We start from the raw sequence: 25,989 nt of genomic DNA on the forward strand, positions 1-25,989 counted from the left end.
GGAGCGCCCAAGAACACCTCGGGGATTAGTGGGGGCCAGGGTACACTTTCAACAGCAATTCCTGTAAGGCCAAGGTTAAAGAGGTTTATCTGTATGAAAATACAAGCATTGCAGAACCCGGTGTCAGGGCTGGAGAAGGCTCCTGGCCTGTTCCTAGCGTAGCACAGCCTGAAAGTCTCTGTTATGGTTCCAGCTGTTGCCTTTCCCCAGTTGTGTCCCCTCAGTAGAAGCTATAGAGATACAAGCTCCATGAGAAGTACTGTAAGGGTAGTGTCCTCTCCACACTGTAATTAGAAGGGCTAGGTTAGGCATTTTGATTATGTCCTGATATGGGCCAGTTTTACCAGAGAGACTTTTACTAGCCTAGCAGAATTTCTTTTGATGCAACATGCTAGTAACATTTTTAATATAGATAATATTAGAGTGGTGAAAATTTTCTTTGCTAGGATGGTTTATTTCACTCGGAGATCCATCACAGACTGTTCCAGCAAATGTGCTTTCTTGCTGCCATAAACTGCAGCTGCACTATAACAGTAAACATTGCCTAGTATATGGCAAGCCTAAGTCTAAAGGGATTTTGAACTATGACTTGATATTCTACAGTGGAGCAAGAGGTGGTACAACATTTTTTATTTTGTTATCTAGCAGGATTTTCAATCAAGTTAAGACAGCTCAGTTATAAATCTATGAAAAAATGTAACTGTAAGAATTTTTAATTTTTCCTGCTTTAGATAGTGCTTTGGTTGCTGCCCAAGACAATGAATGTCTTGCTCTGACACAGTTTATATCAACTGACTAAATTAAACTTTGTGAAAAAGATATTAATTCTATACTTTAGAGATCTAAACAAAATAGCAATAAACTTTGATTGCATAGATGGTTAAACCCTTCATCAGGAGAAGTTTCATAATCAAGTTAGTTAAGCTGTCCTGCCCATGATTAATGCATACACTATCTCCAAGGGAAAGACACCACTGCGGGTACAATTCATGAAATACTAACTGTGTGATTCTAATTAAGATATAGGTTGCTGCATTAAGCAGATTTAGCTACATTAATGAACTTATCCTTCCAAGTGGTTAATGAAATGGTATACCCCAAAAACTTCTTCAATAAAAAAATATTCTGTTTCAGCTGTTAAATTCCACTGTGAGAAAATAAAATGCACTGCCCCCCCAAATAACCCCTCTTTGCTATTCCTCAGTATCTGTGCCTCTCTGCAGTACAAAGGAGCTCCCAAATCTTTTTCATTTCCACATATAGCGGACAATATATAGGGCCAGTCTGAGTAGTAAAAATGCCAGAAATGCATGCCACTGAAGAAAATACAATTATTAAAACTCCATTTCTTAGGACTAGGTGCCAAGAAAAAAACTCTTACCTCATGCACACATGGCTGGAACTTTCCCATCTGTTACTAACTTCTGGCCTCCAACTCCTGCAGGATCCTAACATCAGTCCTCTAAGCATATTAGCATGTCTGGGGTGTATTAGGAGTCAGAGAGATCTCTGTTCTGGGTTTACACAACTAGTTGAGCACAGATGTCCCACTGGGACTTTTCCTTGGTTTAAATGCATTTGTGTGCAAAAGACATTGAAAGATCAAAACCCACCAAAGCAGCAGGACTAGACTGAGATCTTAGCTGGCTCGTGGGAATACTGAAGCAGGAAACTAGTTTAAAATTCTGGCTCTGTTGAAGAGCATCTCTGAAGTTGAATTTTCTCATGTTGTGCACGTTGGCATGCAAAAGTAGGTAATAGGTGCTGATACACGCTTCTGTCTGTGCCAGAAATTACTTGAACAACCGTATAATGCTTCACCAGTTGTTACACCAGAAAAATGTATCCCTTTCAAATTGAAAACTGCATGCTGCATAGACATCAGCTGTCTTCACTTACAGCCTCCAAATGTTGACACCTACATTTGTAGTACAGACAAAATGCATTTACTAAAACAGAGAACCTCCTGAACTGTGGTTTTTGCAGCACTAGTGACATACAAACCACTTCCGAATGACATGTGGAGGCAGGTCTACCTGCTGGGAGATACTCAGCTGACGTGTAGGGCGAACATCCCAAATCCACTACTGTTGGCAATCAGTTACTACCAGCCTGAAGGCATTTACCTGCTGGCTTACACAAATTTCTGTAAGCAGGCACTAATTATTACTAACTGTTAACGGGCATTGATCAGAGCTACAGAGAACAGCTTTATCTGCTCATTTAGTAGGTCTAAATCTAACACATCTAACTCATTTAGTAGGTCTTAGAGTCCATAAAGTAATAGTAGAAATAACTTCAATCAATATAGATTTTTGTTTAATAACATATGAGTAAAAATCAATGCTACTACAAGGCCAGCTTAGCACCAGGGTTACTGGGAGGAGATTAAAGGATCAGGAGATCCTTTGGTGAGAAGAGCCGGAAGTAAGAAATCAATTAGGATTTTCGACTGGCAAAAGTCAACAAATCTGCCTGATCATAAGCAACCAAAACACACCTGTCTTCCTCATACAGAACAAGATAACTTGATGGTAATATCCTTCCTCTACCTTACAGAGACTGAGAGAAGGCTAGATTAATGACAAGAGCAAGGCTGTTTCTAGCCTCCCAAGACCTGCCTTGAGAACTTGGCCTCTGAACATCGGTAAGATTTCTTCACTAATAAACTGGACATCCATTCCTGAGCTTCAGGGTAAAATGTACACAAATGTATTATCAGAGCTCCCCATAGTCTTTGATTTCATATTGCTGCCATATATGATTTTTATATTTTTTTTTTCGTATCACAGTTGCATAGCTTTGCCCTGTACCTTTCATTGTACTATGTACTAAGGGAAGTAAGGAAAGATTAAAAAAAACCCAAACAACCATATTTATTTGTGAGAACCTAATTTCTCTGGATTGGGTGCCTCTAAGCCCCTCACGCCCCAGCCCGTCGGGTGTGAGCTACTCACAGGGGTGACCAGGGGATGGCCGGGATCCAGAAGGTGGAGGAACTCTGGCGGGAGCTTTGACTTCCTAACGTGGGGAAAGGACCATGGCGACACGGGGCCCTGCCGGGTGGGCCGCTCTGCGGGCGGCCATGCCTGGCCTCACCGGGCGTCCTGCCTCCTGTGAGAGCGGTGCCCGTCGGTGATGGCGGCCCCGCTTCAGGTTCCTGAGAAAACTCAAGTCTAGGAAACTTTCCACCGGGCGGCCGGGGCTCCCTACTCCCCGGTGGGACTGCGGCCAGCCCTTGCCCGCCATGGGAGCCGGACAGGTGCACAACTGAGTCCTTCCCCTCCCCCGGGGCCGGCCGGGGACGCGGTGCCAGCCCCGGCGCTGTCCCGCCGTGGCTGCGGGCCTGGGGAGGTCCGGCCGCCGCCGCTCACTCAGCGCAGGCCCCCCCCCGCCGCCATCTTGCTCCCTTGCCGCCCGCCGGCCCTCGCCCGGCCCCGGGGCCAGCGGAGCCCCGCCGCGCCATGATGCGGAGCAGGGCGCTGTGGAGCTGCTGCCTGCAGCTGGCCGCGCTGCCCTCGGCGGCCGGCTGGTCGGGGGGCAGGCCGCAGCCCTTCAACGGCTCCTGCTGGAGAGCCGCGGAGCCGCCGCGCAGGGGGTGGGGCGGCACCATGGAGGAGGAGGAGGAGGAGGACGAGACTCCTCAGGGGCGGCAGCAGCAGCGGCAGCAGCAGCCCGGGAGGTGAGCGGCTCTCCGGGGGCGGGGGTCACTGCCCCCCGCGCCTTCCTGTGGGCAGGGAGGCAGCGAGCCCGCCCGAGCGGTTGGTGCCCGCCCGGAGGAGAGGCACCTGCCCGACCCGCCGGCTCGGGAGGCGGCCGGGGAGAGGGGAACCGGGGGCAGCGCCGCGCACCTGCTCCGAGCGGGGCTCGATAGACGCTACCGGGGTCCCGCCGGGTGAGTGTGGCGGGGACCGCGGCGGCGAGAGAGATCGGAAAAGTTAGGGGTGGGCGAGGGGCCGGGGAGGAGCCGCTGGATCCGGCGGTCCCCTCAGGTGAGGCGGGGATGCCCCCGTCCGGGGGGTCGGTGACAAACCGCCCCCGGTGCCCGCTCCGGGCACGCTTGGGACGGGGGCGCCCCTTTGGCAGCGGGGAAAAGGAAATCCCGGAGGAAGGAGCCCGGTCTCCGCCGCCGCGGCGCTGCCGTTTGCCGGGAACGGACGGGAAAAGGCGCTGCGGTGGCCCCCGGAGGAGCGCGTTACGTAACCGCCTCCCAAAAATGCCCTTCACGGAATTGACGGTTTGGCCAGTGTTTTCCTTCGAGAAGGAGGAGGCGCGAACCCGATGTTCATCGCCGGCGTTTTTCCCTGCGTTTTACCTGCAGTGAGAAGTGGAAGATATTAACGAAGTCGCTTAACGTAATTAGTTCAGTCAAATGATCTCAATGATCGGCAATTATCTCTAGGAAGGGCTTAGGGAAAGTGCTTGCTGAACGCCTTGACGGCACGCAGTTAAGTCCGTGATAAACTTCAGCAGAAATATTTTTCTCTAGTGATGATTATGATTTCTTACTTCTCTATTTGCTAAACGGCCATTGTGAAGCAAGCTTTGAGTTTTAAAGGAAAGTACTATTTGTACTTACATATTTTTTCTTTCTTTTTCGAACAAGAGGGACTAAAGTGACGTAAAAAAATTAAATGTAGTTACAGGACAATTACTTCTGTTTTCTGTTCTGTTTTCTTGAAAATAGCCCTGTATTTTTTTATTTTATTAATTCATAGTAGCTGCTTTATCTCTTAACAAAATAGGAAACCTGATTCATTTCTGGGTAAAACTTTCAGGAATGCAAGAAGGAAAAGTACCTTATTAATGCAAGAATTATTGAAACAGTTGCTTTAGAAATGCCCAAAATCATCTGAAATTGAAATGCCTATTATAAAAAGATAATGGGAACTTTGAATACCTGCAGACTGGAAATCCCTCTCTGATTCACTCGCTCTGTTGGAGAGGACGTGTTCAGGAGAGGAGGAAGTTAAGACGTGACAGTGAAATTGTTCAAATGCAAGTAACAGTTAATTTGGCTTCAGCGTGCCTCAAATCAGAAGAGATCTGCAGCCTCTTTTAAAAGAAAGCAATCTACTATTATTATTATTATATTCACTGGTATTAACTAAGTAGATTTGAGGAATTTCCTCAGCCAAAATCTGCTATTTCCTCAGTGGAAATCTGCTATTTCCTCAGCCTTTATAAGCTCTAGACTGAACCAAAACTGCTAATTCTCCATTCAGAAATAACTTCAAAATTCTTTTCTGCAAGTGGGAAGGCAATCGTTTTGTCTGTGATGAGAAAAACGGAAATGCTGCCATATTAATTAGTGCCTTTATATGTAATACCTGTTGTGAAATTTTTTTTTTTTCCTTTGGTCACATCTATAAATCCCTTCCTGATCTCACTTTATTTATTTTTTTTCATTCAATTACTTCAAGCACGTAGCTTGCAGTATGTTGGCTAGCACTGCAATCAGAGTCCTACTTCTAATACTCTCAGAGCCAGGAGCGTGGTAAATCACTTGGTCATCTTGTGTCTAAACACAGCTTTAAGTAAAAAGGATTTTTCTGTAAACCAGATGTTGCATTTGGTTTGAATACTCTTAGAAAATTTGTGGAAGAAGTTACTTATTATTTGCTGTTTGCATGTAATATCTTAGTATTTAGCAGGTGTGTAAAGAAGGGATGATGTGGGTTTGAGTAGCGTACAGCTGTGCCCAAGCATGTAAACCTTACAAAGCTGGTCTGCAAGGAGAACTGGGCATTACCAAGTGACACTGTGAAAACACTTTGCTGCCATTGTATCCCTTCTGTGAAAACCAAGGTTTGATAAGGTGTTGCGTGAGTGAAAAGTCAAGTGATAAGAATATATATCAAGATGTATATCAATATATTTTTCTTGTGTAAGACCTGTTACCATGGTTGGAGCTGGTAATGCTAGTCTGCTGAGTAAGGCTTTGTGATAAGATTCCAGTTTTTATTGCTTATAATGTTTGGAAATAGTTTCAGTTGTTTAAGCTGAAATCTCCTATGCTGTGGACTGTTTTTTGAGGGAGCATTTCATTGAGGTTCAGCTGTTCTGATAATGAGACTGTGGCGTTAACAAGTTGTTTACCTGTGTTTATTTAGGTGAGCTTAAATGAAACACTTTGTCTCCTTAAACCACTGTCATATTTAGGATGGTGCCTCAAAAATTAGTAGATGGTTCACATTTGTGTTGGAAATGTGCCTTGACTCTTCCATAAGGAAAAAAACAAACCAAAACAAACCAAGCAACTTTTAACACTTTTGTTGTTGAGTAACAACCAAAGCACTTTGCATTTCATTTAGAGTACATGAAGAAAGATCATAACCCAGAGTTGTGGGGATAGAGTAGAAGGTTGGTTATATATAGGAAAAAGGACTTTCAAGAAAAATGTTAATGTGTTACAATGTTTCCAGTTTCATTGGGTATTTGTGTTTTGCTCTCTCTGATGTTCTGCCACTTGAAATGTCTTTTAATGGTGGTATTTCAGTTTCAGCTGTGGCCAGTTAAAGAACCACAAGGGTGCTGTATTGCATATGCTTTCTGGTGTGAAGTTTTGGAGATTCAAAACTTTTCTATTTGGGAAGGCTGATGACCTAATAGCTTAACTCATGTGAAAGATGGTCTTTGAGCAGGTGCATTCAAGAAAAAAATATTTTTTCAACAAAGAAAGATTTCTAATTTCCTTTTCTTAACTGACCTGGAAATGATGTCTTTGGATTTTGATAAATTTGTAGTCAAATGTTACAAATAGTTCTATAAAATCCATATATCTATAGGGTGTTTGTTTATACATATACCGAGAAAGAGAGAGAATGTTATTGGGACAAGCAAAAGGTGAACTTCTGTTGAAATGTAAGTAGATTTAGAAAGAATTTAGGGAAATATTTTTATATTGCAGAGAAATGACATTGGGTCCTATGTGATAGGAATTTGAACTGAAGAGAGGGAATCAAATAGACAAACATTTAAATATGTGTATAAACAGAATTATATGACTGTGTATTAACTTAAAAAGAAAATCTATTTTATTGCTTGGGCGTTGCTGCACTTCCTGGACAACTGAGGGTTTATAGGGTTTTAAAGGATTATTTTCAGTGTGAGTCTAGAGAAAGTTTGCATAAGAGTTTGTTCCTTTCTGGCATGGAGAGAAAAGGAAAAAGAAAATTAAAAGCCTTAGTAAATGAGGTGGAGATAGCAATTGCACAGTTGCAGACATAAAAGTGCCAGAGTTGATTATAAATGAACTGCTTCAGATCTTGCTTTGCCATGTGGATCCTATGGATCAAGATTTTAACATGATTTCTAGTCACTTTTATGGAAACAGTTCTTACTTTGCCCTTTTTGGCCATGTGCTACAAAGTAAATCAGATTTCTGCCATAGTATGTTCAAGTGGAACCTTAGTTTCATTATGTGTAGTAGTGTTTATTTTTAGTCATGTCTAATTGACATAGATGTTTGATGGGAAACCTCTACCCTTGCAACAGAGTGCAGGCTTGTAATGTTTTAAAATTTCATTTTAGTAAAAAAAAGCCAGCAACTACTGTGCTAACAACTTCAGCATCGCATAATAACTTAAAATACTAAACCCAAGATGCATAGGCTGTTAACGCATGGGAGTGGCTAAAGTGTGTTTATAAATGCTAAACTTTAAAGTTTGGTTGTTTTTTTTAACAGCAAGCCCCATCCTGGAAAGTTTTGCCTCTGTTATTAACTCTAGTCACCAGCAGACCAATTAGAACGAATGAACTACTCGTTTGCATAGATATTTATAGCAGTGGAGCTGGTGTCAGAACACTAAAGTTGGGGTCCGGATCCCACGGCTGGGTGGGTACAAGTTTCATGTTTGCTCTTTTGGAAAAGCTTTCTTGAAATTCTGTGCAAGTGTGAAGGGCCATCTGTGGAGATTATTGTTGCTGTTGGAATGCAGGGTTTATCTGCCCAGTGGTGTGCCCGTGCCGTCTTCTCGTATTCTCTTATTTTTCTGTTGTTTTTAAAAATTGTTTGCATTTGATCTGTGATGCGGGTATTGTCTTGCGTCCCGTAACACATAACACAGCTGTAACACACCAGCCCTGCTTCTGCGTGTTCTCAGCCTGAGTCCTGCACAGCAGGTAAGAGAACTTTAATTGCAGCTCTTGTGTTTTCAACATTCTTCCCTATACATTAAGTAGTCATATGAAATTAGTTGCTTAGGGAGAGCAAAGTAAAGCATCTTCTGTTCTGGTGTAGGGAAAATTGACTTCTCCTTCCCTTTGGTGATTGTTTCAGCAATAGCACAGAATTACACTGCTCTTGTGCTTAATCATAACGAGAGTCTATGCTGCTCTTTTCAATGTGATGGCAAAATGCCAAATTTTGGATATTTTGATTCAAGACTGCAGTAAAAGATGAGGGAAGTAACTTATAGGCCTGTATAGCTAAAGAAACTGGTTACTGAGTCTGTCACCTCTGTTATTAAGTGTGGTGATTCTGCCCCTCTACTCTGCGCTTGCGAGACCCCACCTGGAGTTCTGTGTCCAGCTCTGGAGTCCTCAACACAGGGAGGACATGAGCCTGTTGGAACGGGTCCAGAACAGGGCCACAAAGATGATCAGAGGGATGGAGCCCCTCCTCTATGAGGACAGGCTGAGAGAGCTGGGGTTGCTCCGCCTGGAGAGGAGAACGCTCCTGGGAGACCTAATAGCGTCCTTCCAATAACTGAAGGGAGCCTACAGGAGAGCTGGAGAGGGACTCTTTGTCAGGAAGTGCAGTGACAGGACAAGGGGTAATGGTTATAAATTGGAATAGGGGAGATTTAGATTAGATACCAGAAAGAACTTCTTTACTGTGAGGGTGGTGAGGCACTGGAACAGGTTGCCCGGAGAAGCTGTGGATGTCCCATCCCTGGAAGTGTTCAAGGCCAGGCTGGATGGAGCTTTGAGCAACCTGCTCTAGTGGGAGGTGTCCCTGCCCATGGCAGGGGGGTTGGAACTGAATGATCTTTAAGGTTCCTTCCAACCCCAACCATTCTATGATTCTATGACTGCTACTGTCATAACAGGGATCATAACCTAAACAGAGCTTGCATGTAACAGAAAACTTCTATAATGTTGAATATAGTTCATAAACATGCTCGGGGACTACAAAGTGCTCATATTAGACAGTAAGCTGGGGCTCCTGGAAACAAAGGGAAAATAGTTATGTATTGTGCCAGTTCCAAGAAGAGGCATCTTTATGCAGTTCATACAATGCTGATCAGATTTAACCCAGCGTTGAGAAATAACTGGCTCCAGGTACTACAGATGGACCTGACTCTAAAGACTATTTGCATTTGTATCCAGAGGCATATAAGGGTGTAGCTGATAGGCATTTGTAATGGCTATGAATAACTTTCTGTTGGTTTAGTTCCCCTAATGAATGCCAGGGAAGTAGAGGTCAGAATGTGTAGTAACGGGAGTGGGCTGCCTTTTGGGTGGTAGGTAACTATTGAATTTGCTTGGTTGTAATACGAAACATCACTGTCGGAGGAGGCAGCCAGAGTTTAAGCAGCATCAGTACTAAATGTGAAACCTTGGGTAGGGAATAAATGGAAAATGAAATATATTAAGGGTAGGGGGAGTCATTGAACCTAACTTGGTGGTGTCTGTAACTGAGCTACACCAAGTGAATTCTGAATGGAGGGTATTTAATTAATTAGGTGGGGGGCTTTTTGTTTGTTTGTTTGTGGGTTTGTTTTTTTTTTTTATAGCAGCACTGGTATAAGTAGCTTTTGTTTACAACAGTATATTCCTGTTCTGCCCTTCCCTGTCCTGGCCAGTTTGTTGGTATAAACACTCTCATGGTTACACAGTAATGCAGGTGAAAATGAAACGCTTCTCTCGGGGATGGGAAGGTAAGAAGTGACTATCACCTAGATCAGTTTCTTGAACTAATTCTCCACGTGGATACAAATGTTTGTTTTGGCAAGCCTGGGGGCAGAAATGGATTGGCTCATGGTGGTGGCTGCTTAAGTAATACAGCTGTTGTAAGAATATGCCTAACAACAGCCGACCATGGATAGATGCTTTGCATTTGTTTTATTTGTAACTAAAATTTTTTTCTGTTTTGTCTAAATAAAACTTTGCTTTGTTTTACTGTTGAACCTCAAAACTAGATAAGAACAGTAAAGGATTCATCCTAATTCTAAGGTTGTTTATGGAGAGAGCTATTTCTGTTATCAACTCAGTTATTCATCTCTCTTTAACAGTACACAAGATCACTGTAGAGGCCTCGTACTTACAGATCTGTTGAGAACAGAGAAGAACTGGTCTGGCAGCCTATAGCTGTGGTATGAAATGGGTACATCCAAGAATGAAAGAAGGCTGTACTAGCAGAGATTTTTTGCTTTATGGGTATTTGGAAAATATGGAAATAGGCCATCATGTAGAATCCCAAACTGGCTGCTAAAATATCAAATAATTTGAGTGAAAATTTCTGCAATGCTTGTTCTTGCCAGCAACTTCTAATGGGAAATCTCAAATAATAAAAGTGTTTATGGATCAGCTAGTTGCAATCTGGAGAGATCTTTGTGTGAAATCCAAAGACCAGGAGTGTCTAGAATAATTGCTGTTGCAGGCATAAAAAAAAAATATGTAGTGAGAGAAAACTTCCAAGTTGCATAGCAGTATACGGTTTGCAGAAAGCTCAGGTTCTTACTTTGGTAAGTGTACCGTGGTATGACAAACAACCTAAAGTACTGCACAATAAAAGTTTAAATGCATTCAGAATTTTCCAGTCTCAAACTGTTCACTAATTAAAGCAGACAATTTCAGACCTGAAGGAAAAATAAAAGCACAGCCAAAACTTAGCTGGCAGTCATTTGATAGTTGAGCGTGCAGGAGACTTTTTACAAGAAATTATAGGCTCCCTGGTGTTTGCAAATTCCTTGCCTTTTTCCTGATTTTTTTTTTTTTCTAGTTTCAAGCCAAAAAGTGTGCATTTTGCAGTCATAAAAAACATGCATGTTGAAAGAAAACTTCTGAGTTATGTAGCAGTATGTGGCTTGCAGAAAGCCCAGATTCTTGCACTGGTAAAGCTACAGTGGCATGATGAAGCACAAACCACTCCAGTTTGCTAGGAATTGTGTGCTGTCCCTTCTAGGTGATGTGTAGTGCAGCCCAGTTCTGGACATAGTCTATACAGAGAGATGGTGATTCAAAATGAACCAAACTTGTTGCTCAAAAATAGAGGAAATGAAGGCTATTTGGAAAGCTATGGAATGTTTGCAAGGTGAGCATGAAGTTTTGTGGATGTTGGGTTCCAGTAAACCTGAGTTACTTCATAGTAAGTCTTTCTTAAACTTTCTGGCTCAGGGATTTGTTAAATAAGGGCCACGTTTCTGTGTAGAAAAGAAGGATAAATCTGTTCTGGCAGACTTCACAGCTAGTCGCGTGTCTGCATGGCTGTGTGCTTAGCAGGGAGAACTACATCCATTTCAGTTACGGAGTAGTGGATGTTAGAGAAGACTGGGTGGAAAAGGTGAAGACTCACAGTAGATTTCATGTTAGTGCATTTCTTCTTCAAATAAAGTTGAAATTATTTGGCTTGAAGCTCTACTGTGCTTAAAAGACCATTTAAAAGAAAAATGTAATGTCAGAGTGCTTCTTGTAATGTTAACATATCTTGTTTCCAGCCTTCTTTTGGAACAGAAAGAGAAAGCATTAAAATGTTTTGTTAAACTGTTAATTATTTTCCTAAATAAACAGAAGACTCAAAGCGAAAATACTTGTATCCAAGTTTGCAGTTACATAAGCAATGCTAAAATAAATAATTGACCCCAAACCTGTTGTCCTAAGGGCTATATGCCGTTTACAGGGGTAAGCCAGTTTACTGGGACATAAGATGTTGGGTTCTCCGTGCCACGTCCTGCCTGATCTACAACTTCTCTCTTGCTTTGTGGATTACTAGGACCCCCTTAGTATTTGTGCTGGGAAAGCAGTTATGTGAGCTCTGAATTTTGATTCATGTTAGGCTTCACTTTATTCATCAAACAGTGGTGTTCTTCCAAAGTACTCTGTCTAGAGTACCTTCTGGCCTCGTGGGTTTGGGATGACCAATGGTCTCCTTTAGTAGTTTCTATGTCTCGGTCCATTTCCTTTTCTGAAGACAGTTGAAACAGCAAAGCATCTCTGAGCACAGAGAGGGTGGTTGCATTGCATCTTGCCTGAGCCCCACTTACAGAAGATGGCAATCCACTTGCCCTTGTTTGGGGGGAACTCATCTCATCCTGAAGAATGAGTTCCATTTATTAAGAAAGCAATTTATTGCTTTTAAGTAGAATAGTACTTCTCTTTGTTTGAAAGTGTGGAAAATAGAAAATTTCTTGTGGAACCTTAGAATAACAATCAGTCACCAAGGACATGATCCCTTCCCCCTGCCCCTCCCAAGTTAAAACATCTCTACTTAATTTTATTTTGGTGCTTTATCCAGTGCTTAAATTTATTTCTCAAGTGCCAAACTATTATCTTTTTTTGAGGGGAAGAATTCAGGAAAGCTAGATGAAAAATCAGCTCATTTCTGATTGGGTATTTTCTAATATATAAAATATATGTGCCAAATCTCCTTGTCTGTAGAAAAAAGGGTAAGAATCTCCATTGATTAATAACTGGCTGAGTTTTATTTTAAGCTAGTGATTCCCTGCTTTCAAGAGACTATAATCTACTTTTTTTTTTTTTTTAATTAGAAAAAATAGATTTCTTTTACTGTACTCCATGAATAATCTAGGATATGTTTTGCCAATTTAAATGGAACGGAAATGAACTGGCAAGATTGATACTTCAAAGGAATATACAGTTCATCAGGAATACTTTGTCAGTTAATTGTTTGTAAATGTGTCCCTTTCTTATGCATGTAAAAGGGTTTAAAGTATTCTGTGAGCACTGAGGTCTTTTATCCCTTCAGTTGCTTATGGAATACTAATGAAAGTAATGTATGTTCATCATGTGGAAAATATGTTGGCAGACAGATACCTGCAGTGCCTTAAATGTTTTGGCATTGTCTTCGTTTAATCAGCATAGTTGATCCCTACTTCCCCCCGAGGTTTATACTTTCAGAATAAGATCAAAGGTTTATATGAAAATTCAAGCAAAAGTCAAATTCGCCTATTTTAGAGATGAATGAATAGATAAACAGAAGCTTAAAAATAAAACCTTAGGCACTCCGGTCTCTAATATAAAAAGTCTTGTAGGAACAATAATTACAGTAGTTATATATATTTAAAAATCAGACATCTGAAATGTTAACAGAAGAATTTCCTGGAATTAAATACCTATCTGATTAAACTTTTGTGATTTGTTTTCATGATGCTTTCTAGAAGAGCAGATGTTTTATGCTGTGTCTGCGTGCTTTGCTAAATTAATAGGCTGACTTGGCATTGAAAATGCTCTTTGAGGAATGCCAAAAAAAACCCAAACACTCCTAAGTTAAAGTGACAGTTAAAATATCCACTAACATTTTTTGGGTATTCTGTCTGCCTTTTTGTGGCACTGATTCTTTTTTTTTAAACCATTTATGTCTTCATAAAATAGTGTAAAGCAAGTTGGGTGGCTGTTCCATTGAAGGCTGACTCCAGTAAATGTTTAGTGGAATGGAGAAAAAAGCCTAGGAGTATCAACGGCTAAATTAAAATTATGATGCAGAAGTGGTATCTTATTGCTAAATAGAAGATAAATAAATGGAATGGTGTCAGTAAAACCATAGGGAAACTAGAGTGCAAAGCAATTACATTAAAACAAGATTATGAATAAGGGTCCTACTTATCAAAAATTCTATCAGCAATGTTTTCTGAACGTTGTTTATGTTTCTTTATCAGAAGTGAATTGTCATGTGTTGGTATTTTCTCTACTGTATGGCAAAATAATGGTTATTTTGTTAAGAAAATTTCATGATATTTACCAATTGTTGTATCTTCGCATCTGACACCACACTTTCTGTTTAGTAATTGGTTGCTGCTGAAATAGCAGGGGCAGGCTCTGCATTTGCAAATGCATTTGGGTCCAGTTTGATAACACTTCTTCTACATGTACAAAATCTTAGCTGTAATGTTGCAGTGACAATATATTTCTTTTTCCTAGGAATTATGAACTTATGAGGGGCACAGCGAATTATGCATTTTCTAAGAAAACTGTGGGCTTTAGTACTGTTCTCTGAAAATGATGTTTGAGTGGGGTGACTTTGGTACATCAAAGCAGTGTTTCTCATATGAGCATACAGCTAAAGTCTGAGTATCTGAGTTAATGGAATAGTGGGTAGAGTAAGACATGTGGTGGAGACTTTTGCAGAGGACAAACTTCACAATTTTTTATTAAAAATTATTTCTGTACCTAAGTGTTATATCATGCTGTCTGTTCTTTACTAGTCACCTTCTAGTTTTTATCATGTAGAGTTTATAAGTACCGGGTAGTTGTGCACTCTTTAAAATAGCAACATATTTTTCTTAAAAAACTGTCAGAACAGTATATTTACTTTAAACTGACATGGTGAAACTAAACATAGAAACTGAAGCATTTGGCTTCAACTGGATTGCTTCAGCAACTCTTAAAATAAAATAGGCATATTTGGTTTTTCTACTTTGGATATAATGAGATCAATAGGACTCTATATTCCTACATTCTACAACACTTTACATGCAGCTTGTATTGAGAAACTCTGTCTGTGGAGTTTGCAGTTTTCTAAGAAATGTGCCGGAATTGCGACTTTATAGAAATAAGTTTTTCTTGTGGGTTTTTTTTCTTTTTTTATATTTCACAATGGAATTAAGAACAGGCGTTGCAGCCGTGATTCAGTGTGTATCAAAATCGTATTTGAAACAGTTACTTTTACTGTTATTGCAATAAGCTTTTCCTTCATTTTGGATAACATAGGAAATAAGACCAAATGCCTTTTGTGTTCTGACTTTTGCATCTATCTGCTTTGTCTGCGTTTATTAATGCTACATGAGGCTGCTGCTCTTACTACAAAACAAAGTCACCATATAGGCAAATCCTAAGGTACTGTGTAGTCCCAGTGTCTCTTGGACAGCTTAGCAGGATTGCATTACATCAGGCACTAAATGTCATAAGTTTCAGGAGGAACTTACTATTCTTCCGAAATGTAAATTAAGGAACCCTTCCCCCTCCCTCTTGCAGTTGGTAGATAATAGTGTTAGTATCTGAAGCTGTGCATACCGGGGAGTAAAATTCTGCCTGAACTACAAAGAGATCTCGTCTACTTGCCACAGCATGTTTTTGAAGTCTTTTGTGTCATAGCAACTGTTTCAAAAGCATATTTTGTTGAGGAAAAACTACAGTAGATCATAAAACGAGAAGGGCAGGCTTGTTTCTGATGTGTGTGAGAACATTCAGTCATATGAATGTTGATGTTAGTCCAAGAAAAGATTGATTAATTTAAAATCTATTTTAGTTCTCCTCAAACAGAGATGGATAAGAACACGGATGAAGAGCAGCCTGTGGCTGCAGGTAACCAGTACCCTAAAGAAGCGGTGAAGAAACGTGAGAATTCGGGCCGAGATTCCAGGAGCAGTGATTCTTCCAGAGCCTCCAGGAAAAGCTTCAGGCTGGACTACAGATTAGAAGAGGATGTAACTAAATCAAAGAGAGGCAAAGATGGGAGATTTGTCAACCCGTGGCCAACATGGAAATCGCCAACCTTGCCAAATGTTTTGAAATGGTCCCTCATGGAAAAAGATAACAGCAATGTGCCACGCTCAAAGCAGGTAAATACTTGTATGTTTTCTGTTCTTAATTTAAACTGTTCTTACCTCTGCTCTAATTAATAAAATAGGATGGTTTCTAAATAATACTTACTAGGCATCTTTTGGAGACTTTTCTAACTGTTGTTTTTCTGATTTTTATTATCACTTTATTATTTTCAAAAAGTAGGTTGATACTTTCTGCCTATTTAATTTTTTTCTCCTTTCTGCTAGTTCCACGCCCTTTGATTTGTCTAGCTTGGTTTATATTTACAAAAACAACAAAAATGGCCTCCTACTTTAATCGTAAACTACAGTTACACTCTTTCCTTTTTAATAGGTGTTGCCTTATGAAGCGTTCTAACATCATTCATATTGGATGAAATAGCTGTGGCATATCTCATTTTAAAAATTTTACCTTTTTTTTTCCAGACTACCATTTACTACACATGTTATATATTTTAATAAAAATGTACTAAATAGTTGCAGTCATTTACTTATGGAAGTGCATGCAAATCTATGTTTCTCCACCTCAGTACACCAGGAGAAAAAAAGGTGTACGTTAAAACTAACCTGAGCAAGTATTTGTACTGAAATATTAAAGGTACAGTGCCAGTTTACTGGAAAACACCATTATTTGCTCTTGGTGTATGGCTTCTGCCAGATATTGAATATAAGGAAAGAGGTGGGGGAAGCGACCTCCGGGAGAAGCTTGTTTTCCATGAAGAGTACTGGATCCTGGAAAGCCACAGGTTGTCTCTGTGGCCATGAGGAGTGTCACCATGGCTGCAGCTCTGACAGTCAGGATTACTTGGTGTATTTTCTGGCGCGTTGCCTGCACTTCAGAAAAGCTGTGCTGAAGGGGGTGCGACCAGGAAAAGCATTTTTGAACAAATAGATGTTAATAATGCTTTTAAGCATTCAAAAAGGCACGCATAAGCTACAAATCTCACAGACTGTATTTAGCAAAGAGCTTACACTTTTCATTTTTATCTTTTGTCTGTGAAGGAAGTAATTTGATCAGCTTTATGGACAGGAAAGCCGTGTTACTTATTAACACACGATGGTCAGAGGTTCGGGGATTTCTCTAAGGATACGCGGCAAAGATCGTGTTTAAAGGAGAAATAATCTTGGCTGTAATTGTTCTATAATAATAATGATTTGACTTCAGAAAGCAGCACAGCAAACAGATTTCAGTCTTGGAATCGATCCCTTCTGATAATTTACTGTTTTAAATTTGGTGTCGTGCTTCTAGGCATTATCTGCACCTTGTACCAGTGAGGGTGGTTGTGCCTCGGCGTGTACGGCTTCCTCGGCAGCGTGCTGCACTATGGCACTTTGGCCACGTTTCCTTAAAATTCATTCCTCAGTGTTTTTGATTGCCTTTGATTTCTCCCCTGTGCCCTATGTGTACGATAGGCTTTGTATCTTGCCAGCACCAGTCACAAACCTGGTTAGTGACTGAAGCACACAGAAGACAGTGCTAAAGTGTACTACAGACTGCAGAATATACAGCTCTCTGATGCAGTGGAGAACTGCAGCACTCCCCTTTAATTTACAAATTACCCCTGCAATAAAGGATGATTACAGAGAAATCTACACTGTAGATTGACAGTTGTAAAGCTGTGTCTCTGACCCAGTTGGGATTCATTTTGGACTCATTTTATTGCTTTGCAAATGAAATTTTTTAATTAAGTGCCTGCAATTATTTAGGAGCTCGGTAAAGTAAATCAGAAATAGAAAAAACCTAGATAGGGATCAATGAAATGTACTTCTTGAGTGCTCAGCCATTTCGATGCTTGTTCCAGCTACGTTTGCTCCACACCTAAATGAACCTGTAAAGCACTTCTGAGCTTGCTTAAAATTCAAACTAAGGGCTCCACACTTTATTTAGCACTGGTAGATTGCATGTCCTTCGAGCAGACTCCTACTTCAGTTTCCACATTTGAGTGTGCATAGTGATACCCTGCTATGCTGGGCAGGTTCAGTTTATCTGTACCAAGTGCTTTGCATATGTTAAAAAAAAAAAAAATAAAGGCAGCATATTATCCAGGATATGTACTTCACTGTGTAAAAAGCTATATGTATTATAATCATGCCTTCAAAACAAGCCTATATAATTTTCTAGAATGCATAGACTTCTTGTATTTTCATTACAGGCTTTATTAATAATTTTTTTCAGTGCTGTTGGGAGTATCTTTAATTATTAGTTTTTGGATCAACGATTTAGTTTGTTCTCATTTCTGTGAAAGCCAGTGGTATTCCAGTATGCACTAAGCACCAAAAATCCTAAGCTAATTAGGTAGTCTCACCAAAGCCCGTCATGTGTTTCTTCTTGCTTTGCATTAGGAAGAAAAGAAGAACGTGGGAGGGGGGAAGGGGCACAGCAGGAGGAATTTTTGTATTACTCCAGTGATGAAGATAAGACAGTATTAGACACATTTTGCTTCTGTTGGGAGCTGATTTGACATTAATGCCACATTTCAAAGATCTGTTATAATTCTTTAGTATTAATGTGTTTCTGCTTAGTCTGACAGAGAACAAAATGTACTGTAGCAGGATAAAGGCTCCATAAGATTATGTATTTTGTTCATTATCCTGTTGTATGAGTTTTAAGAATTTCATATGACATATACTGCCAACAGAAATTGTGTTACAGTTTGAAATTTTATGAATTGAGTAACAAGACCTTATTGCTTGAAAAGGTAATTTGGGGGATTTTAGTGTACTTTTGTAAAATACTTAAAGAAAAACCCAAAACAAACCACACAAACCCACAAACCCCATGCATTGAAAAAGTATTTTTTTTTTCAACTGTTCCCCTGTGTGATTTACTATGATAGCTCAAAATAATACCTGATTTCTGATCTCATCCTCCAAAGAATCACTGATTTGGATCAGATGCCGTGTATGACAAACCTGTAGATCTCATACAGAGTCTGTGCTTTCCAAGCCACACTGCCTTTTTGATCTTGATTTGCCATGAATTTTTGTTCACAGAATTTCATTTAAATAGGTTAGGATTCTAATTGTTTGAACTGTTACCCTTTATTTATCAATCTTCCTGCCTCTTTGTGCTTTACAAGTGCCTTTTAGAGTCATTAGTTTTACCTTTAAATCGGCTGTTCAAAATATTTACTGGTGTCAGTCCCAGTGACATCCCTGTGAAGCCTTTAATAGCCAGGTGTGTGGTGGTTTAACCCCAGCAGGCAGCTCAGTCCCACACCACCGCTCCCTCCGCAGCGGGATGGAGGAGAGAATCAGAAGGGCAACAGTGTGAAAACTCGTGGGTTGACACACAGAGATTTAACAGGTAAAACAACAAACAGAGCAAAACAAGGAATTCATTCACTACTTCCCACGGGCGGACAGGTGCTGAGCCCTTTCCAGGAAAGCAGGGCTCCATCATGCGGAAAGGTGACTTACGAAGACACACACTATCACTCCAAATGACTCCCCCTTTCTCTTCCTTCCCCCAGCTTTATATACTGAGTGTGATGTCACATGGTATGGGATATCCCTCTGGTGAGTTGGGGTCAGCTGTCCCACCTGGGTCCCCCCCAGCTTCCCAGCACCTCCAGCCTCTACTGGCTTTGATGCTGTGTAGGTACTGCTCAGCAATAGCTGACACATCCTCTGTCATCAACACCAGTTGGCACTGTATTGAGCTACTAGGAAGAAAATTAACTCTGTCCCAGTCAAAACCAGTACAAGACGTTTAAGTCCCAGTTAGGAATTCTTTGTTCACATCTGCCAATTAGCTGGTTCTTAATCCATTTAGTATTGTCTGTTAATATTGCGTGACACTAATTTTGAAAACTAGTTTGTGTCAAATTTCAGCAAAAAAAAAAAAAAAGTGGATTCATTTGGAGATGATTTGTAGTCTCCCTTTAAAAACAACTACTTCAAAAGAATGTTTTCCACAAAGAAGTACTTACTGACCTAAATTGCATTATGACAATTAATTATTAAACTCCATATCCAAGTTTGATTTCGTTGATATAATCTGATTTGTTGACTTAACCACATATAATTGGGTGGGCTGTCCTAATTTCCATTTTTGAGTATTACCTTAGTTTTGTGGATCTTCCACTCTTTTAATTGAAGTGGAACAATATTATACTCCTTGTGGTTCAGATTTCTCCTGTCGATTGTCCGCTTGGGACATAGAATGAAATAGAGGTGGATGTTTCTTTCTTGGAGAAGCAGCAGTTTATCTCAGTCTAATACTCATAGTTTGTTTTTTCTTGTATGAATTAAGTGATTGTATTGTAATAACCTTATATTCAGCTTTGTAGAAGGTTATCTACTTCTTATTCCTGGAGATGGTAATGAAACTTTTTCAGTAGACATGCTTTGTCCATTAGCTCTCAGCGAAAGCAATTTCATTAATATTTCATTACTTACAGTAGGATTGCAGGGAAATGAGGGGTGTTGTGTTTGTTTTTTCCCCACATATGCCCTCCAAATCAATAAAATATTGTGGAGAAAGTAACTTCCCTGAAGCTGTCAGGACTGATTTAGCAAGGGAAATCCTGGGCTCCAGAACTGTCACAGCATCAGCTGGGCTTTTAAGGGACCAGGAGGTTAGCTCTAAATAACTCCCCCATAGCATTAATCTGCTGTGCTGGGCCTAGAGAATGAGAACAGCAGCCTTGATGGGGAGAGTGGCACTAGGAACCAGACATGCTGTGACATCTGTGATTACCAGGGAGAGAAGAGGGTCAGGAGTCTCTAAAAGATGCCCAACATAAGGAAATTCTTCTCGAACAATGAGAGGAGTTCAGACCAGAACTGTTTGTGAGGAGAGCCTTGGCCATGCTGGTCAGGAGGCCCAAGATGACTTTTTGTTTGGTTGGGTTTTTTAATAGGAAAACTCTTTATTTATTAGAAATAAAGCTGCATAAGCATCTCAACCAAACTGCAACGAAGAATGTAACTCCCATTCAAAATGAGAGAACGAGCAGTGGTTTGGTGATGAGTTTCAGTAGATAATGTACAGCCGAGGCTTCTTTTGTGCCAATTGTCCTCTCAAGGCTGAACATAGGGTCAAATTTGGAAGCCAATCGAGGTAAAAGCTGTTTATTTTCCTCCTCTGGATTAATGTCCAACTGGGTCAGTTGTCTGACCTGTCACATTTGAGTGGGGACTGCAGAAGCATTGAGGCTGGAACAACAGGGCAGGCAGGAGGTTTCCATAACTTTGTATGCAGGAGTATGGTTTTAGGTTGATTTAAGTCATTCACAGGACTGCATCCTGAACATACAGGGAGATCATATGGTGATTTATTCAGTAATAATTAAACTTTAATTACCTAGAAGGCTTCAACAAAGCAACCTGAGAATCATAGCTAAGTGCCTAAAGGACCATCTTAAAAATGAGATCTGAGTTTTCATTTGTGTTTTACGAATGTTCGCTGAATTATTGGCAGGATGGAAAGAGAGAATGGTAAAAGCTGATGTTAGCCAAGTGAGGTTAAACGTAATGTGCTGCTTCTGGACCTAATGGAGAGACAGCGTCTGCTGAACAGTAATAGAACAGAGCTTTTGCAGAATGCTGTTGGGAACGTTGTGTTCTCTTTCATCCCTGGGTTTGTGACTTATTTGTGGTAGGACTTAGGGGATGCATCATTTAATTGGACAAGCTAAATTTGAGTATTTGTTACAGTAACAGTGTGTGTGTATGTGTGTATGTGTATATATATATATATATATACACACACACACACTTTTCCAGGTTGGGAAGGCCAAACATTGCAAACCCTTTCCTGGGATGTTGTTAGTGCCTTGCAGTGCTTTCACTGCAATGCTTTCAGATTCTCTTTTTCTATTAACAGGTCTCCTGGCCTGGTGAGTTACTCTCGAGTTCTCCCTTCTGTCTCTTGACAGAGAAGTCAAAATGTTACAAAAACTTAAAATTAAATTGGGAGGGAAATTAGCTGGGATAATGGTGATTGAATAGGCATCTGTTTTGTGTTGCAGATCTCTGTTTACCTAAAAATATAAATCAAATGCAAGTCTTGACTGTAATGATTTGTGCCTTGTGTGCAGTTTTTGTTCCATGGTCAAATACGTTGTGAAATCTTTCATGCATATTGTGTTCTTTTTTTTTGCTAGGAACTGGATAATGAGCTTCCAGTGTTAAAACCTTACTTTGTTCAAAAGCCGGAACTTGTTGGGAAGACAGGAACTGGGATGCGAGTCACGTGGTTGGGACATGCCTCAGTTATGGTGGAAATGGACGAACTTGTCTTTCTTACTGACCCCATCTTCAGCCAGCGAGCTTCCCCTATTCAGCTGATGGGTCCCAAGCGCTTCCGAGGACCTCCGTGCACGGTAGAGCAGCTCCCCAAAATAGATGCAGTGGTGATCAGCCACACCCATTACGATCATTTGGACTACAACACCGTAACGAGTTTAAACCAACGCTTTGGGAGCGAGCTGCGCTGGTTTGTGCCTCTGGGGCTCCTGGGCTGGATGCAGAGATGTGGTTGTGAGAATGTGATTGAATTGGATTGGTGGGAAGAGAACTGCGTCCCCGGTCACGATGCCGTAACTTTTGTCTTCACCCCTTCTCAACATTGGTGCAAACGGACTCCGACAGATGATAACAAGGTTCTTTGGGGCAGCTGGTCTGTCTTGGGACCTTGGAATAGGTTTTTCTTTTCAGGAGATACTGGATATTGTGTTGCTTTTGAACAGATAGGTAAAAGGTTTGGACCTTTTGATCTTGCAGCCATCCCCATTGGAGCTTATGAGCCAAGGTAAGAAAATCAAAGTTTGATCAAAATACCTAAATGAAATTATATACTGATGACAACAAAATACACCCAGAAGTGAAAACACATATTAAGAGGCACACTCATTATCAAGATTTTACAGTATAGAGACCAAAGACAGAAGTTGCTGAATGGCAAAAAAAAAAAGCACAGGCAATTTGGTGATGGAGCTGCAATATCTAGGATAGTTGCCTGTGTATGTGTGGTGTTCTTGGAAGGCTTTTTTACTGCAGTCTTAAGCACAGGAAGGATGAATCAGCTGACATTCTTCCATGAAAAATGTTGAGTAAAAATTTGGAATTACTTTGTGCCTTTTTCTTCTAAGTAGCATCACTTAACCCAGCCTGTTTAGATGCATGCCATTTACAGCATTTTTCTCTTGTTTCAGTCCTTATGCTGTTTTTGCAACTTATCTGGAGATAAAGATGAATCCTTTATAGAGTGTCAAAGATCTGTTTGTTTAAGCATCTATATCCTGCTTATGACAGGGTATCTAAACTTTTAGATGATAGCACTCATATAATGCTGAAGCAGAGCATGTATATGCTGGGGAAGGAAGATAGGAATCAGAATAATGTGGTAAAAATCCAGTATCTTTCAAGAATTGCCAGGTTCTCTCTTCTGCTTTGCCGTGTTCCCTTAGGCTGGCTTCTGAAGCATGCACATTTTAGTGTGTGCTGCACACAACATTTTCAGGGATGGATTTAAATCTATGGCCTTAATGCCTCAAGGCACCAGTGATACATCCTTATACTATTAAAAATACATACAAGAAAAAAAGAAGTTTGAAAAGAGGAGTGAAATACAGGAACAGCTGTTCTGTGGGTATATTCCAGCTTGTTGACTTTGAGTGTTCTATATGTTGTTCAGATGTAGGTGCTCCATATTTCTTTTTTTATTAAGTGAACATATTTTATTTATTTACTTATTAAGATTCTTTGCACCTTACCCAATGAAAGTAAAGAAGAAATCTTGCACTGAATTAGGTGACACAAACCCATTTACTTTGTGTTTTGGTAGGTGGTTTATGAAACACCAGCACGTGGATCCTGAGGAAGCAGTAAGAATCCATATTGACGTTCAAGCAAAGAAGTCTGTAGCAATTCATTGGGGGACCTTTGCTTTAGCAAATGAGGTAAATGTCAACGCTATACATGAGTTCAGGTTCTCTGAGCACGCAGTCATTAATGAAGCTTTGCTTTTGCAGTTTAACCTAGGTATCTGTGAATGTATACTTAAAATGTAAACTTTGTAGGAGTAAAAAGTTATGTACTGCAGTTAAAAACAATGCTTAGCTTTCCATAACCAATTACTTAAAATATTTCCATGGTTAAGATTGATTTGAAAGTGTTCTGTACTGCAGTTAAAAACAATGTTTAGCTTTCCATAACCAATTACTTAAAATATTTCCATGGTTAAGATTGATTTGAAAGTACAGAGTTATTGAAACAAACGTGGAGGATTTCTGATATCCAAAAGTTGCAGAACATGAAAGGTGGGGACATGTATGCAATAATAAAAGTGAACTCAGCAGTGCATCACTTGGAGACAGAATGAATTGTGTGCTTGTAGGTCAATATAGTATTTATTAATCTATCTAGTAAATAAATTTATTAGTATCTTTGATAGTTGATTAATAGTTAAATACCATCAAGAATATGAAAAACTGAGTTATTCTGAGTTGCATTTCTGAGTTTACATTTTAGAAGCACCAAAAAAATGGCTGATTTCTCCCCAAGGATGCCTTTTCTGAAATGTAACAAATGCATTGATGTAACTTCAAGGGGACCTCATTGTAACAGCACTAGTTTTTAAACAGTAGATGTGACAACTTTGTTTTACAAGACAAGATAAGGCGCCATCTGCTGAGCTGCTAACCCTTCTTCTCACCCTATTCCTGCTTCTAAGGGGTCTAGTTCAATTCGTTGAAGAAGTGCTGAATTTTGGATGATAGGTTGTGCCTTGCTAGTTACTCTGGTTACTGTATGACAGCATTCTTATCCTTTAAAAACTGAAAATGAAACCAAACATTTTCATTTGACAGATATACACCCACCCTCATCCTTTTTTAGGTAATGTCTAAAATGCAGACCATTTCTTGTTTAGAGCAGGGATATTCTTTCTTTCCCTCAGATGCTGCAATGGTCTATTTTCCCCTCATATTATTCTTGTTTTTCCAGTATTACATGGATCCTCCTGTTAGACTGAATGAAGCTCTTGAAAGATACGGCTTGAAAAAAGAAGACTTCTTTCTCTTACACCACGGAGAATCGCGGGACTTGAGTACAAACGATGGGTTTGAATAATGAAGCAGCAGTTCCTCTTCAGCCTGGGTTGAACTAGCAACTAATGTCACAGAGTTTAATATGATGTAGCTACAAAGTAGATTTTTTTGGAGTGAATTGGATTTTTAGATGCCAGATTTGTCAGTTCCAGAACTAAAACTTGCATACCAATCTCATGATAAATTTTACTAGTTATGCTGTTGATGAATTTGGAGAGGTGATCTAAAAATTGGCTAATATATACGGTATTGTCTGGGAATAACTTGCGGTTTCAACTCTGATGTACACCACTGATCAATTATTATTTTTTTTTTAAAAACTCTTCATCTTACCTACACCAGCAATAATAACCTCAGCACGGGGACATATTCTTAGAGTTAATGGCTGACTCGAATTAGTCATTGTTAGAATGTCATCTCCCACTTGTTAGTCATTAATCTTCAGGTTATGCCCTGTACCTCGACAGCTTCACTGTATGCTTTGTGGGGTGGAGTCTTCCAATACAGCTGTGGTGTTCAAGCACAAGCGCAGTAAAATTGTTAATGCTTCTACATTTTCACATGTTGAACCACAAAAGCTGAATTTTACACTGTTCTAAAGAAATGTGCCTTTTAAAGAGAGAGAGAATTTAATATTGCATCACTGATGTGTAAAACTTACTGCTGGCCAGAGTATCTGCACACTTTCATTGTTTTGTCAATATTTTTAAGTTAGGCCTGAATGTGTCTACAACAACTTTCTTGTCAAATGCAGTATGTGGAATGGAAGAATCCCTTAACGGCGCTTGCCTTGGCATTGACTCAGCCTGTTATTAAGGGGAGGGGGTTGTTTATTTGTTTTTTTAAGTGAAAAGTCTTAAACAAGGGCTGTGGTATTTTTTTTCTTATAGCTTCCCTATAATTTTAAAGTTGAATGAGAGATTACAACACTGTTTGGTATTGTAAAACTTGGCTAAATGTATCTGTATCAAATTGCCATGCTAATTTACAGCCTAATTAAAGCCTACTGTTGCCAATAAAAAGGGTTGTTATTCTCCTTCATAATTCATTGGCAAATCATTTTTTTGTTCGTGATTTGTTTTGGTCTACGGGATATCTGTGTATTTTTTTGCTCTTGTTGTGCATTACATTTTATGTTCATACTCCATGAAGATAAATAATAATAATAATAAAAAAGGACACATTATTTCCCTGCAATTTAAAGACAT

The 25,989-nt window shown here is 40.1% G+C and overlaps 1 protein-coding gene across 3 annotated transcripts; it reads left to right on the forward strand.

The window, feature by feature from the left end:
- Positions 1 to 2,559: 2,559 nt before the first annotated feature.
- NAPEPLD (N-acyl phosphatidylethanolamine phospholipase D) lies at positions 2,560 to 25,825 on the forward strand. Of its 3 annotated transcripts, none has more exons than XM_014964015.1 (5): positions 2,560 to 2,647; positions 15,431 to 15,743; positions 21,836 to 22,482; positions 23,518 to 23,632; positions 24,678 to 25,825. In XM_014964015.1, exons 2-5 carry the CDS (start codon positions 15,447 to 15,449, stop codon positions 24,801 to 24,803), a joined length of 1,185 nt encoding a protein of 394 aa, XP_014819501.1. In that variant the 5' UTR covers positions 2,560 to 2,647; positions 15,431 to 15,446; the 3' UTR covers positions 24,804 to 25,825. The 3 variants fall into 3 exon arrangements, with proteins under 3 accessions (XP_014819501.1, XP_014819500.1, XP_014819502.1); XM_014964014.1 differs by lacking the exon at positions 2,560 to 2,647 and adding an exon at positions 3,453 to 3,682; XM_014964016.1 differs by lacking the exon at positions 2,560 to 2,647 and adding an exon at positions 3,717 to 3,895.
- The last annotated feature ends 164 nt before the right edge of the window (positions 25,826 to 25,989 follow it).

The sequence above is a fragment of the Calidris pugnax genome, unplaced genomic scaffold, assembly GCF_001431845.1.
Source record: "Calidris pugnax isolate Ruff unplaced genomic scaffold, ASM143184v1 scaffold44, whole genome shotgun sequence".
NCBI lineage: Eukaryota > Metazoa > Chordata > Aves > Charadriiformes > Scolopacidae > Calidris > Calidris pugnax.